Here is a 15,838-nt window from a genome sequence, read left to right as displayed (position 1 = left end):
TTCCATTTTTATAATGACTTGGCGTTTGGAAACGCGCGCAACGTATATTCCGTTTCAATTATTTCGTTCCCTCCGATTGTAATGTAAGCTGTGCCGGCGTATCGAGTGTTTGGAATAATTTTATCGCGCAGGAACGTCAAGCTGGTCGGTTGAGATTGCCATCCACGAGTTTAGAAATAGAAGGTATTGTTCGACTTTTTTGAACAATAGATTTTACCTTCGTGTGGTTGTCGCAATACCTACTCGTGAAAAAAATTAACTGCTCTGCTCGCTCGTTGTGCAATTGTTATTCTCGAAAGGGAAACTGTGGAGTGCAGGAGAATTTTCATAACCCGCACCTCGTCGTCGTTTTATATAATACATTTGTTGTGATTCAAAATCAAGGCGTATTACACGTTGCGAAAAAAAAAAGAAAAAAATATCGGAGGAGCCGAGAATATCCGTCTTTGTGCCAGTATTTCCCAAGCAGCACTCAATTTTCGTTTCGCCTACCGCAGTTCATCCCGAGCTTGTTATGTACAAGCGCATAACTTTTCCCATCTTGAGTGATATACGTGTTTTTCTTGTACGAAACCCGCGCCCGTGTAATATATACGTAGTTCCGGAATCTCGGCTCCAAACAAGATCTCGAGCGGAGAATAAAAACTTGCGCTCCTTCGCACCGTTTTTTTTTTTTTTTTTTTTTTCCTATTACACCCTGCAGTCGTAAATGAGTTTTCACAAATCTATTCCATTGCGACAAAGTCGATTGCTCTGTTTTTACTTTCTCATCCCCAAGCATATAGTTAGCCTATATGAACACGAATTAGTATAGAGTTAAAATTACACAGTAGCAACAAGAAAAAAAAAAAAAAAAAAAAAAAAAAGATAGTCGCTGCGAGGCAGTGAAAGCCGAGCCAGGATAATAATTTTCGCCGGGCGAGCTTCGCTCTGCCAGCTCGTCGTCTTCCGCGCTGTGAAAGAGATGAAATGGGAGGGTCGGACGTGACTATACGGGCTCGCGGGTGGCTTTTGCATAAGCTCTAACCGGCAAATTCGTGCGCCGTGCATCAAAAGCTCCGATGCGTCATATATATACACGTGCATATTGTGTTCATACCTATGGGCCATTCCATGAAAACGCGATGTAATTTCATTCAAGGAATGAGATGACAATGTTTCATTGTTGAGATTTTTTCCATCAAGCTTTTGAAAAACTGGAAAATTAATATCGCGATTTTCAGGAAATCTGTTTGGATTTTTTTTTTTTTTTTTTTTTTTTTTAAATTAAAAATGAGTTGTACGGTAATGACAAAACGCTCATAAAATCGCGAGTTTAAAGCCTTGGATGATAACTTGTAAGAAAACTTGTATACTTTCAAAAACGAACAACATTTGATATTATACACATAGTATTACAAAATATAAAAGTTTGTAGCAAAATGACCTTATACACGCCGAAGCTGATCTTTGCAAAGCTCGAGAAAATCGAGGCCGAGGGAAGGGAGTTATAGAAGCAAAATGCATCAAGCGTGTAAGCGCACGTACCTCGTATTTGTAATCCTTCTCTCCTTCTTATTCTTATTCTTCGGATGAGAGGATGTAAATAGACACGTGTGAGTCGAATCTGCGAGAACACCACGATCTTTTTTTTTTTTTTTTTTTCTTTCCGATGCTCCGAGAAAATCTAGCAATGAACGTGTGTTTTGTTGCCTCGAATTGCTTATTGTTACGAAATAAACTAGCGATTGACTACTATAATATACATCTGTGTACATAGTGACTTTGAAAAACTTTTAGGGAAACACGGTTTTTTAGACCATAGAATGTTACAGCATGTAGGGATACAGATTTTTGTCACAGATTCGATACGCTTGGATTCACAGTGTGCGTCTGTTGGAATAAAGGAAAAACATGTATGTATACATAAAAAGAGTGGATTGCCGCGGGGAGAAGAAAAGCAAAATTTCACGCTGTTCGGAGCATTGGGTTACCAAGTTCTCGTTTTTGCGAAAAGGCATGAAGAGACGCGAGGGAAATTCTTACACCCCGTGTGATATATATGTATTTTCGGGAGGGGGAAGCTGAGACGTAGCAGCAGTGCATCAGGGAGAATTTAATATACTCTTACTCGGTGAAGCTGGGATCGATATAATTTTTCTTTTGTGTACATTTCTTGTACATAAATTAATAAAACGTGACGGCAAAAAAAAAAAAAAAATAAATAAATAAGTCGAGTTACTTTTTGAAAAATTAATCTGAAGATACTTTAATTCTCTTCAAATCTCTCTATAAATCTCTTTATAAAGGGGAGCAAATGGACGAGAATATGGATTAACGAAAAAAATAAGTCAAATGATAATATTCCTTGCAACCAGGCACAAGTACATAAAAATAACAATCTGACATTAATAGTTTTTTAATTTATGGAGCACTGATTTTGATTTAAAAAAAAAATATATATATATATATAAAAATTTGTTTTGCACGTACGTAGCATCTATAATCATTCCTGAATCATTTCATGTACTGATTATAGTCATCTAGACCACTTGGTTTATATAGGCTTTCCTATGTACATAATCCGCAGGTTTCATTTTCGTTCATTTCTGAATTATAATAATGTCCAGCGGGACATTTGTACCATTGAACCATTTTAAATATAGCCTCTTTGACTATAACATTTTTATCAAACAAGTTTTTCGGAGCATTAAGTAACTCAACGATCTCACTGTCAGCTTCATCAGTGAATTTTCCGTAAGTATGTAAAATGTCTAACATGACATTTTTGCCGTTTACATTAGATCCATTAGTTGTGTTGTAAAATGGATGTTTACTAGCTTCAACCTAAAAATTAAATAACGTCATCATCAGTAAAGTGAAACAGTAGAAAATTTACAGTAATGGTATATTAATTTTTAACTGTTTTAACTTTATAATATACTCACAAGCAAGCGAAGACGTCTTAGTTCAGATTGGATGTCCAACAGTCGTTGAGTAGAAATTTGTAAATTTCCTGGGAGTAATTTCACCAACTCTGATACTTTGCTTCTAATACTATTTTGGTAATCGTTGTTCATTATGGCCACTTTCAGTGTATTAGAAATTTGACAAAGTATTTCGGACAAAATCCTTAAAACGTCCACTTCATAAAAACTTAGATTTTTTTTCTTCTCCTTCCCCAAAATGAGCAAGTAATCTTGCAAATCACTATTATCTAAATGTTTGCAGAAGAAAAAAAAATGTTTATTTTGAATTGGTGACTACCCATTGAGAGAAAAATTAAGGAAATGTAAAATAATTTGATTACCTCTAAAATCAGGGTTAGTTTTCATTGTTATTATTGAAGTAAAGTATTTTTTCTGATTCGTTTTGACATCTTCCTCGGCATTGTTGTAAAACATGGATCTCTTGATAATATTCAAATCTTTTAAATCACGTTTGATGGAATTCATCAGCCTTGTGCAGTTCATTATAGGATATTGGCACTCAGGACAATGTTTGAATTGAATTTTTTTATCCGCGGCAGATTCCTCGATGTGTCTTGAAAGAGTCATACTTTCAATGCAGTGTCCACAATCGGGCAGCAAAACGAATCTACGTAATTTAAATTTCACCAATAATTGAACGTTACATAAAAATTACAAAATTGTTAAATAATATACCTGGTATTGACGTTGTCTACTAGATCAGGATATTTCCTTTTCAATTGGTCATAGTCACAAGTTCGGCAGATGGGAGGGCAGGGCTCGCCGCAATACCCAACACAAAGATGGTTGCATCGCAATACCTTCATACAAGGTTTGTTGCACGGCTCTATCTCACACAAATCGCTACATCGTTTGTTACAACGCTTGTGTTCGCAACCCAAACCGCATGGTTCCTGTATTTATTTATTGCAATTTCAAGGTAAACAAAACCATCAAAATGTAAAAGTTAATTTTTTTTTTTTTTTTCTCACCAGACAAGGAAAACAAGGTTCCCCACACCTGTTATTACATTTGCTGTGACGACATTTAAGTTGGCATGGCTTCAAACATGGATGACACTGCTTGTCGCAAGGTATTTCACACCTGAAAGTATATTGTTGGTGATAAAAATCAAGTTTCTCATAGGTGAATGGTTTTGAAAATGTTATTACTTGTGTCCACAAGGTAATATTGTACTGCATGGCACCTCGCACAGCTTGTGTACACTTCCATTTTTGCAGCTTTCGCAAGTTCCCGGACAGTCGTGCCCGCAAGATAATACAGCTGTACATGGTTCTTCGCAATAGTTCAAGGCTTCGCGTGTGGAAGGGGCTAATAAGAACAAAATAAAAAATAAATAAAAAATACATAGCATAGTAAGTTTGCACAGGATTCGGTCTAAATTTTTACCCAAGTCTTGCAAGTAACAGGGCACAGAAAAAACATGACCGCAATCTCCTGGTCTGCTCAATCGTACCATAAATTCACATTTATTTGTGCATGGGTCCCGACATCTTTCAACGCAAGCATGTCCGCAAGGCAATTTTTTCGGACATCTTTTATCGCAGCTTGAAGATGTTACTTCTTGGTAGCACGCCACTTCAACTTCAAAATGACCACAAGGGCTCTTTTTGTTTACCTGCAAGTTATAATTAAAAGTCAAACACTTATTCAAAAATCCATTTCAATGTGATTATCATTGGGAATTGTATCGGTGATTACCTTGATGCGGCAATGATAAGATGTACAATTTAGGTCACATTTCAACAAGCACTTGTGGCCACACTTTAATGTACGATTGCAAATTGTGTCACAATTTATTTTATCAATATTTTCAGAGCATTGGATGTTATAAAATACGTGACCACAGCTTCGTGGCTTATTAACAATTACGGTACAATAACCACATTCTTCGTGACACAGCATCTCGCACCTGTGATCGTACACACAGCCTTTATTTTTTTTCGCGCAATCTTTCACGCATTTGTACTGGAAAATTAATTTAATTTTAATTTTACGATTTATACGTAACGAAATTGATCGATTTAAAATGAACGAAAATGGACTGCACCTCGATATGATTCGGGTCGGATTTAGCATGACATTTCCCGGAACAAGAATGCCCACAGGACAGTCGAATTTCACAATCATGCGTGCATTCGTAATTCTCAATAGGTATGTGACAGGGCTTTTCGACGATGTGGTTACACTCGGGAAAAAATGTATGAACCTGAAATTAAAATAAAATATCAACATTGGTATTTTCCATTAATTTTAAAACCCATTAATATTGTTTGCAACGTTTGTGGTGAAAAAATCGTACCTCGACGGGACATGGAAAAGAATCGGGATCATCGGAGCACGGCACCTCGACTGTGTGCCCACATTTCAAAGTTCGCTCTACTTTAACTTGACATGGTTGACAATAGTGTACACACGTCATAGGGCACGGGTGATTACATGGTAATGTCTTGTCGCACTTTTGAGTACATACGACGTTTTCGTGTTCCCTGTTGGTTGTGTGACAAACTTTTGTACAGATGTGGCCGCAAGGAAGAAACCACTTACACATTTTTGAACAACCATCTGTAAACTTTTTGATGTCTTCCGGTGTTACAGCCTGTAAATAAAGTTACAGTGTAACAACAATAGAACTCGAAACAAGAATTTTAGAAAATAGTTCTCACCGAAAATGATTCGTTTGGATGGTTCTGGCACATGAGTTTCAGGCGATTTCCGAAAGTTTGTTTTTTCTCGAAAAATTGTTTGATTATGGTCAAAGTAACGCAGTTTTTACTGAAATTACGAAGAGTGCTCGTAATGAATAAACCTTCACGAGCACGCGAAAAAGCAGGCAGTAATGCCTTTACCGATTTCAAATACTCCACTTTGCAGTCACTGTTGTTCACCATGGACACAAAAATTATTTTGTTTTCTTTACCAAGGTAATCAAATATTGTGCTAATTTGAACTTCCTTGAGAGTTTCTTCATTACGAATTTCCTGTAATGATGTGTTATTTTATTTTTTTTATTTTAATAAAATATTTTGTTAAAAAGTTATTTACATGGTTTAAGAATACTAACAGTCATAAAGGCATTAGCTTGACGACAACAAGTAGACAGTATGGTAATATCAGATGCTTTGTAACCCACTCGCATTAAATACTTGGCTAGTGCGATTAAAAATTCAATATCGAATTTATTTACCCCATCATTGGTTTGTAAGTGGTCGTGGTTGAAAAAAAAGAGATTGCTCCCCATTCCTTTCAAAGAAGGGTAATTTTTTACCGACGTATGGCTGTGAAATACGTTATCTGTGCACAAAGATATTAGTTCGGTGATTTCTGATCTCATGCGATGCTGATACTTCAACGACACACAGTTTTCTTCGACATTCACCATTCGCTCAAATAATGTACTTTTCAATTTGGGCATAACTGTATCTCCCATTAAAATTAAATGTTGGCAGTTCTTAGCCATTGAACAAACAATCTGAGTCTCTGAAATTTTTTCTGCTTCGTCTACTAATACTAGACAAAAACAAAAAAATTGAAATTGTAGAAAATATCATTTTCATCTGTCATCAAAAGCAATTTTACTTACAAATAGGAGATTCAAGAGAATTTAAACTGTGCGTCATGGTTCCAGTGTAATCATAAGTTATTCCAATCACTTTGTGTTCTCTAAATACTTCGAGATTAGCTAAATGTTTTATATTTTCAAGTAGAGATTTTTCTTCATAATATTTCTTCTCTAGTTCATACAAACTGTTAACCAAAGTGTAATGACAAGATTGTATTGATTCCCAATAGTTTGATTTTGTTGTACGATGATGCGGTAGAGACTGATCATTCAAGATCGTGTTGTTAAATAGTTTTTGCTGCAAGATAAAAAAGAATTTTATTTTATGAGAGTAATAAATAGCTTACTTGTTACAATTTATTTTTATTAATTTATATTCAAGTGATTTGATGATTTCCAAGTATTTTTTTGTGTTGAAATAATATAATATATTTAAAAAAAATAACTGTTACCTGGTAAAGAGTACAACTGGTATTTAAAAGCTCCAATTCTTTTAAATTTATAGGGTCGATGTATAAACCAAGATCTGGATCTCCGCTTTTATTATAATTAATCGGCAAATCATCATCTCTCAAACTCTTTCTATCCTTCTCAAAATATTTTAATAAATTTACAGAAGAATTGCTGTTATCTTGAGCTGTGTTGGAATTAACATCTTCAAACAAAGACTTGAAACATTTTTCACTGAGCCCCCGAATAAACTCCTCGCTGGATTTAAGTTTATTCGTAGAAAGATCTGCGATACAATTGTGAAATACCGCATCAATGGATGCAGTGAAAAATTTTGCGTACAATTTCAGTTTCTGTATGCATCTCAAAATCTCTTCGACCTCGCATTTTTTTTTGTACAATAATGCACAATATCTTTTCCCTTGACTATTCATTTGCTCGCGTTTCACCATCAAAGAATACGGTTTCAAGAATTCATCTTCCGTTTGATTGCCCACACGTACCACGGATGTAGTGTACTGTAGAGCGCTTTTGAGAATCTGGTCCAAAGCCGTGTCTGTTGCACATATGATTAAAATTGAACCGAGTTTGTTCCAACTTTTTTCGTTGTTCAACAAAGTACGAACTATCTTCGATGCCAATAACGTTTTTCCAGTACCTGGTGGTCCCTTGATCACTGTAAATTCATGAGTCACGGCATGTTTCAGTGCATCCCACTGCGATTCATCCAATTGGTTGTCTATGGTAAGTTGTTGCAAGTTCTCCAACACTTCGGGCGAATTTTTCAAGTAAAGAGGTAATTCTGTGCAAACACCATTTTTAATGATGTACTGAACCATTGGAAAATCCGAATCTTTCCTGCTTTGCAGAGCTTTGAGCTCCTGATGGTACGATTTGTAGGGCTTGTGTGTTTCTAGCAAAACATATCTGAAGCCATTCAAATTCGACCTGAGATCCGTCCTCCACAAAGGCTCAACGAATATACATCCTTTTCTCAAATACTTTGGACTGCAATTGGTAACAGTGGCAAAGTACACGGTTTGAAAATTATCTCTTGTTAGGACGACTATTTTTCCCAGCAGAGATGGCCTTAACTCTTGCCATTTTTCGGAATCTTCGAAAAACAGTTTTATCCCAAAACTGTCATCATTCACTTCGAAACCTTCGATCCTCACATTTTCATAAATGGGTAATTTTCTGTACGAGTCTGATTTTTTTTTGGTGGGCTTTGGATTAACATATTTTTCGATAGCTTCGCTCAAAGTTTTCGAAAAACGTTCTCGAGTGGACAAAAATTTCGACCTCAAGTAATTTTCTGCTGTATCGTAGGCGCCACGAGGGTCCGAATATTCCAATGTTTTGTTCAACAATTCTTGTGCCATTGGCATGATGCTCATTGATCTAAAGTTTTGATTTGTCGATGCCATTTTTCGTTGATCTTATTAGGTTGATCTACAAATCAGTGCTATCTGAAATAATAATTATTACTAGAGAGTTGCAAATGTAAAATCTCATTGGTCTTTGATTGTTTTTATATTATTCTAAGTATTTGGTACTTAATGTGTAAAGAAAATTTGTAACTAATGGAACACAAGTATTTTTTTCGTTATTCGTTTAAGTTTGGATTAATGCTTGATAAGTGTAAACTGTCTACAGTGATTAAATCATGTACGCATATTTTTTACGAAAGTATGCAAATAAAATTGCAAAATAGTACTGGTATATTGGTTTTAATCTACTTACAACGATGTATTTATTTCAATAATAATTAATAAATGGGACCCCAAATATTTATCGAAAATGTAAAAGTTATTTGATTTGAATAATACAGAAAAAATAACTACAATACGGTTCAATAATGACATTGCTAGTCAAGTGAGAGTAGGTTGTCCGACACTAAATACGTTTTGACGAAATGTTATACGTGATGTTATTGCCTAACCACTTCTCAATTTCATAAAAAATTGATTGTTTTGTAAAAAGCTTGGTAACGCTACAATTTTTTTACACAACAGATTGGCTACATTTCACGGATCTGTATACAGGTAATCGCAGTCGAGGGTTTATATGGTGAGGAATGCGTTTTTTTTTTTCCGTTGGACGTTCACTGCATCCCGCGGAGGTAGAACAAATAGCGTTCGGCCAGACCAATCGCAAGGGTTCCTCGGGCATTGCCTCGTTGCGAGGCAAGTTAAAATTGTGCAGCAGAGCTTTAACCAGATGTGGAAGACTTACGAGTTTTATCGATTTCAGGCAATTAGTACCGAGAAATCGGATCACCGTATAATTCCGAGCGGAAGTGTCGCCGAACCCGAGTAAGGCTTCGATCGGGAAGATCATCAATCGAGTTTCCTTAGCTCTCGTAACCGGAAAAGTCCCCAATCGAAAAGCCCTTGGTGCTGCGGGCCTTAGTTTATCAAATACTCGTTTTTGTTAAAGTTTTAAGCATTTCCGCAAATGCAAGGATTGACACGTACAATTCTGGAAACTTTAAAGGGTAATGGACGAGTCGGAGGCCTCGCTGAAGGGATTTTCCAGACCCTCGGGAAAGCGGTATGTGCTCGATTTTCCTTGGTTCAGGAAAAAAGAAAGGGGACCATAACAAGCTTACTGCTTTTCTTTTCCTTTGCGGATTTCACAGTTTTGAAAATTTATAATATTTTGAGTATTAAAAAATTACAATCTTAGAAAATGCTTCAAGGGTCATAAAAATCAAGCCAACCCAACAAAAGAGAGATAAAAATTGGACGGTTCCGTAAAGAATCATTTCAAAACAACAAATTTACAATAACGGCTAGATTGCCGAAGGTTAAGACTTATCATTTAAATAATCAACAACTGGATCTAAATTTTTGCTTAGCTTGTATCTATCCATCAGGATGGCTGTACCCGTTTTAAATTTTCATCGTGGTCGTAAATTTTCAAGTGGTGCGTGCGTCCAGTCCCTGGAGGCACATGTGCGAGTCTTTCATCTGACTCACAAAACTGAGAGGGCGGAAAGAGAAAAATTTTAACAATGCGCGTTCCCGACATATAACAGCGACCAATAACAGTGATACCTATGTACAATTTTGCCAATACTAATAAAGTGTGCGGTACATGCGTTATTAATATTATATAAGTACGGGGTGTGTATATTTTTAGATACAATTTTGTATGAGTAAAATAAAGTTTGGTCCGCATTTAATATAAATCAATAGCTGCCTTTCGAGCTATCTATCGGAATAATAAATAAATTATCACATTCATTATGATTACTTTTTAACATGATGGACAAAACTGGGGAGAAAATTTATTAATGCTATGCTCATAAATTTTGGAGCTATTGGGCCTTCATAAATATCATTTTTAACACAAATTTATCATTAATAATCGTTACTTGATGACATATAATGTTTTGCGAAAATTTTAGAGATAGTGATTTTAGAATTTTAGTGATAAAAATGTCTGCAAATACTTACTTTTATTTTTTTTTAGTAAGCTATCGACTGTGCAATCAAAGTTCCACACTTCTACTTAATAGAGAGTGCAAATCAATGAATAAAATTAAATGTTAGCAAAGATGTAAATGAAAAAAATTCATATTTTTAGTTTTTATAAACATCGAATCGCACGTATTTTAAATCATGAAAATAATCGACCTTTCATTGTGTAAAACACGTCTTGCATACAAATTAGAAAAATTAGATGATTTAAATGACATACCATATACCATGAAAAAAGTGGCGTTGTTCCACCCTTGTAGATGTTATTGTTTACACCACGTTGTGAAAAACTTATCGGATTAGACAGTCAGCTAAGAAAAATGTCATTAACAACGACGAGTGTCTCGCTATTTAGAAACTTTTTCTTTTTCACGTGAAAAAATCGTTGACACTGTCAAATTAACACATTATTTTACTTCAACGTAAAAAATTTTAAAACTGTATCCTTTGAGAGGTTACGAATCGGTATGGCGCCTTTCACATCAGGATGGTGTTCCTGCATGCCCCTTAGGGTGCCTGTACATGGAAGACCTGCTGTTTGGCAACTGCCAGTCAAAGCTCTCTGGTCTCATGAGAGTGAGAGAGAGAGGTTCATCACGTGACCACATTTAACCTCTCTCTCACTCTCATGAGAGCTTTGACTGGCAGTTGCCAAACAGCAGGTCTTCCATGTACAGGCACCCTCACATGCGGCGTAGAGAAAGGTGCATCTTAATGAACGCTTGAATATTGGCTCGGGCCAATCGCATCAGGCGTAGCCCGTCTCAATACACTATATAGTTACAATAGACAAGGACAAAAAGTGACTTTCCATTTTCTCTCATATATGGAACTTTACGGAAAAATGTCACTCGATATCAAATGATTTCAAGTCACATCAAAACTATTATCTGTAAATCTGCAATGTGCACTTTCATGAGATACGATTGTAATAATAAATAAATAATGGTCATTTCGCCATCGGGTGGTGCCCATGTAAAAGCGCGCTAAAATTCAAAAGCTTGAAAAACAAACGTTACTGAAATTGGGCTTTTAAACGTAATTGTTTAATTTTTAATCAATGTTTAATAATTGATTTACGAATTAGTTATGAAAACAAATTTCTTACAATGATTTTTTACACAAATTCACACTGTAATGCATCGACTACTCGGTCATGGAAAGCGCTAACTCAAAATTGCCTCGAAAAAAATTATTCATCTCTCAACTACCCGTTCATAATAAAGGCGCAGATAGTATATATCAATCGGCGAGTCAGCAGCGCGAGCTCGCTAACGAAGTTTGCTAAAAACACCGGCAGCTTCGCTATATATCGTCGTCGTTGTCATTTGGAGTCGTTGTTGTCATTGTCCGTCGATTCGGCCCCAATTCCATCACTCGACCAGGCTTCTCTCTCCGCACGTGGGTACATCCCATATATATACCTTCGTTAGATAAGTAGCTCTTTTCGAACTGTCCGTATGCACACGCGTGCGTTGTGATGCGTGACCCTACGCGTGTATGTGTGTATCTCGTTTCTATACATTCCTAGGCTATACAAATTGCATTATCATACCTGCAATGGAGAATCGAGTCCACTCGTTTGTTCGAGGGTCGGGGAATCTATACCATGTTACGGTGAATGATTTTTTTTCCTAAGTAAACTCGATCTTATCAAAATTTTGTTGATATCACTGACACGGCGAAGCGCGCCCTGTAACATTCCTGTTTTTTCGTTTTTTTTTTTTTTTCCCCCACACTGGCCTTACCGATCAAGTTGAAATATCGAGTGCCCCATACGTTGCGGGTACAATCATCCTCGGGCTAACGAGTACAACGCACGAAGACCTCCCGGTGATTTATCTCGCACGAGCTTACGAAAAATGGTAACATTGAGAGAAGCAAGGGAAAAAAAAGGAACAAGCGCGTGTCATGTATGCGTGAGTATAGTGACGGAGAGTGAAAGAGCAGGGAGCGATAATGAACCTACGCGTCGATAACGAAGCTGAAACTTTGACGTAGCGTGAGAGAGAGCATTTCTCCGTTTTTCCCTCGATTTTGAGATGTTTCTGCGCGCACCCAGCGATACATTCATTTTTCGATTTCACTCCCATTTCTGAGGGGTAAAAAAAAAAAAAAATGTGGATCAAGTAACGAATCGTCGATCGGATGAATAATGTCCGCTGCAACGCGGTGTGGTAAATACTTTACCGATCCGTTGGCCGATGATTATTCAAAATTCCCATTCGTCCGATCGGCCTGGATAATTTCGATTATTCGCTCGAACGGTGTATTAAATTACAAAATTATGCCGATCCCTCTCGCTTCGCGCGACCGTACTCTTTCCATGCATAATTTATTTTAAGAAAATATTTGTCAAACTGATGATATTAATCACCGCACATGTATTTCATAAATCCTATCGATGATTCGTACATAAAGATGAAAACGTGGAATGTTTTTAACTTTTCTAAGTTTATTTACCCATGGAGCTTATAGCCCATCATCATCGCATCTAAAAGGGAGGGGCCCTGGCAAAGTGAAAGAAAGTAATTACGCCGATAAAAAGTTAAAAGGAGCACGTGAGGGACGAAAGTGCATCGTATAAAAGGGGATCAAATGGCGAGGGAGAGCGAGAGGTATAATAACGCGAACTGGATGGAGGTGAGGGTGATCTAAAAAAGGAGGGTATATAAACTTTAAATTATCCCCGAAGGCGATCCTCGACCTCCTGCTCACCCTCTTTTTTTCGTTTTATTGCTGTCCAAGTTCGATCTTCCCTTATTCTATATCTTATTCGCGATGCTTTTCCTTCTCGCTTCTTTAATTGGGATTAAGACGAAAGAGGGAATAAAAATCCTCAAAGTTCTCTACTTCGACCGCGAGTCAAATTACTTTCAAGAGCTCCGATTGGCTCCGAGCTTTTTTTTTTGGAGGATATTAGCTTCGCTGTTATTTTCCAAAGGACGTGTTTTTACCATATTGTCGTATCCTGCAAAAATTCCCCACTTGTATTATCTCTTGTTTGAAAAACAATGTTTGCGTAAGCAGACAACATGTTCGTCGGGAGACAAACTTTTATGAGCTTTAAAAAACGCTCTCGTGCTGTGTACGTCGCGTTGACGTACAGGTATACAACAAAAGCTGGAGAACCCGATTGTAATTCAGCGATCGGGAACTACATCGGCTTTTCCGTGATGGAAAAAAAAAAAAAAAAAAAAAAAAAAAAAAAAAAAAAAAGGAGGGGCAAAAACTGATGGAGCTGCATACAGGCGAGCACGTATCGGCTTTCTTTGCTTTGGCTCCGGAGCCCATGCAGTCGCGAAATCGTCCGATCATCACGACGGAGGAAAAGCTTAATGAGATCATTTGGATTCATGGAGCGATTCTCCCGCGGGTGATTTTCAGTTCGCGTTTTCAACTCCCGAGGAAACGAGATCGAGTTCGAAGTTGATGATTTGTTTCTTTTATCGTAAGCTTTATTTGCTAAGCGTTCGGTAGAAATGATTTTTGGGGCGATCGTCTGGCTATTACTCGGTTTGTTTCGCACCTCAAAGCGTCGGATTTTCATTCAACGTGACGCTTTGATTTTAAAGAAAAACAAACTTGTTTAGCGAGAGATAAAAAATCGGCAAATACGTATATAATTGGGTGCTTAAACCAATTTAAAAGTATTTTTATTTCGTGACACGATTGTTTTCAACTATATAAATTTCATAGTTATGTGAGAAAATTATTTTTTAATTGGTACTTACTTCCAGCTTTAAATTTCAGTTACAATTTTCATAAAATTTTCGCAATTGAAAACTAAAAATTCAAGGGACCTATAGCATAATTTTAAACAGCGTATGTTTCTTTATGCACGAAAACCATGAGGTTTCGTGGTATTTTATTCAGAGTGATGGTGCAAAAAGTTCTGTTGGTAAAATTTAAATATTTAGTATTATTTAAATACACCAAATAAAATTAGACCCACAGTAAATAAATACTTGTACTGTTTTGGATGGAAAAAATGTGTACAAGAAACCTAGGAGATGTGAAACTGCCTAGCAAATATTTAACACGCATCCAAAAGTGTCAACTGTATCTGGCTAAAATTTTTTTTTATATTCTGACATTGATTGTTCAGCGAAAAGTTTTTTTACATTTTATTTTTCATTATTTTTCATTTTTTATTTTTACAAAATTAAAGATAAATTATTTTCACTACCTCGTTCCGTTATACAACACTTTTAACTTTAGTTTCACCCTACCACGTTCAAACTTTTAATTAAAAAAACACGCATGAGAAAAAAAAATAATAACTTGAATAAAGAGCTTAAAAAACGAAAACAACGAAAACAAAACTAATCCGTACATCGTCTCATCTTTTAATAAGCAAAACGAGCGAAAATTTCAGTTCAACAGATCTACATAATTACCGTCCACTAGCGCTACTTATTCTATATTTTCATTTCAAAGTTGGCTACTCGTGCTGTATGCATAATCCCGTGCATAAAAAAGCATAGTCGAGAGCCGACAAAAGCGCCACTCGAGTTTTGACGAGAAAATCGCGAGATTATTGATGTCCTCTTTAAGCATACCATAAAAATCTTTTTCCCAATACCTTAACACCACTGTAGGGGCAAATGAAAGCTCTTCCATACATCAAAGCGGAGTTTCATAATACTTCCGCCCTCATTATAATTTAATCAAATTAAATTGCCATACGCGTGACTTGAGAACTTTGATACTCGTACCCCCACACTCCGGAGTTCTCAAGGATAAACAAAGTCGACTACTGCCACTTTGGCGATTGGACCATCAAGCTCAACTTTCAAAGTGCATCGCTCGTGCGGTTCAAAAACCAAGAATATATACATGGGCACTCCTGTTTTTAGTGGATCGAACAGCACGGGAGGTTATCATTAAACAGAAACGAGGCATCCTGCTCAACGCTAAATTTCTTTTGCAGGGCTTTAAGGATTAAGAGGTGATAGAGGACATGAAAAAAAAAAATGGTTCTCAAGCATCTTCGAGTTCACACTAGCAATGATTATCACGAAAACTCCCTGGAGAATAACAACAACAGCAACGTTTAGCAAATACAGATTTCGCAAGCAAAAAAAAAAAAAAAAAAAAAGCTACTCACGCATCTTGCCTAAAAATGAGCATGAAGCATCGCCCCGCGCCAGAGCGTACGGTATTTGCTTGGCGAGTAAAATCGTAATCCTCGTAAAATCGGATAAAGTGGCGCGATATCGGAGAGCGAGCTCTTTTATAAGAGGAAAGAAAACAGAGGAACGGCGCCCAGCGTAAGAAGAAGAAAAAAAAACGAGCGAGACGTTATATATACGAATCGCTCTTGGCAAAATCCACACCGGCCCGTCTCCGCGCACCGTATATACACATAC

The 15,838-nt window shown here is 36.7% G+C and overlaps 2 protein-coding genes across 5 annotated transcripts in view; one reads left to right on the top strand and one right to left on the bottom strand.

Moving 5' to 3' along the window:
- Positions 1-15,838, top strand: part of kcc (solute carrier family 12 member kcc) — a 123,200-nt gene that overhangs the window by 62,980 nt on the left and 44,382 nt on the right. The gene's annotated exons all lie outside the window — the stretch shown is intronic.
- LOC149375031 (NFX1-type zinc finger-containing protein 1-like) lies at positions 2,444-10,979 on the bottom strand. Of its 3 annotated transcripts, none has more exons than XM_089591582.1 (15): positions 10,687-10,979; positions 6,984-8,450; positions 6,553-6,829; positions 6,034-6,479; positions 5,636-5,950; positions 5,272-5,568; positions 5,020-5,178; positions 4,671-4,937; positions 4,359-4,587; positions 4,121-4,280; positions 3,941-4,052; positions 3,645-3,862; positions 3,290-3,576; positions 2,928-3,196; positions 2,444-2,826 (listed from the first exon to the last, which is right to left on the bottom strand). In XM_089591582.1, exons 2-15 carry the CDS (start codon positions 8,406-8,408, stop codon positions 2,551-2,553), a joined length of 4,737 nt encoding a protein of 1,578 aa, XP_089447708.1. In that variant the 5' UTR covers positions 8,409-8,450; positions 10,687-10,979; the 3' UTR covers positions 2,444-2,550. The 3 variants fall into 3 exon arrangements, with proteins under 3 accessions (XP_089447708.1, XP_089447707.1, XP_089447709.1); XM_089591581.1 differs by having other exon boundaries at positions 10,694-10,979; XM_089591583.1 differs by having other exon boundaries at positions 6,034-6,473; positions 10,694-10,979.

This window comes from Copidosoma floridanum, unplaced genomic scaffold (assembly GCF_036245765.1).
Source record: "Copidosoma floridanum isolate Cflo_tuat_1 unplaced genomic scaffold, Cflo_Japanese_pri ptg000013l, whole genome shotgun sequence".
In the NCBI taxonomy this organism is placed as follows: Eukaryota; Metazoa; Arthropoda; class Insecta; order Hymenoptera; family Encyrtidae; genus Copidosoma; species Copidosoma floridanum.
Note: the sequence above shows the minus strand (reverse complement) of the source record. Positions and strands in the feature narration are given on the sequence as shown.

Excerpts from the sequence above, each read along its gene's own strand:
- LOC149375031 (XM_089591582.1), bottom strand. The coding sequence starts at position 8,408 with ATGGCATCGACAAATCAAAACTTTAGATCAATGAGCATCATGCCAATG. Across the intron at positions 6,830-6,983 it reads CCAGTTGTACTCTTTACCAG|CAAAAACTATTTAACAACAC; the intron begins GTAACAGTTATT and ends TTTATCTTGCAG. Across the intron at positions 3,577-3,644 it reads GTAGACAACGTCAATACCAG|ATTCGTTTTGCTGCCCGATT; the intron begins GTATATTATTTA and ends TAAATTACGTAG.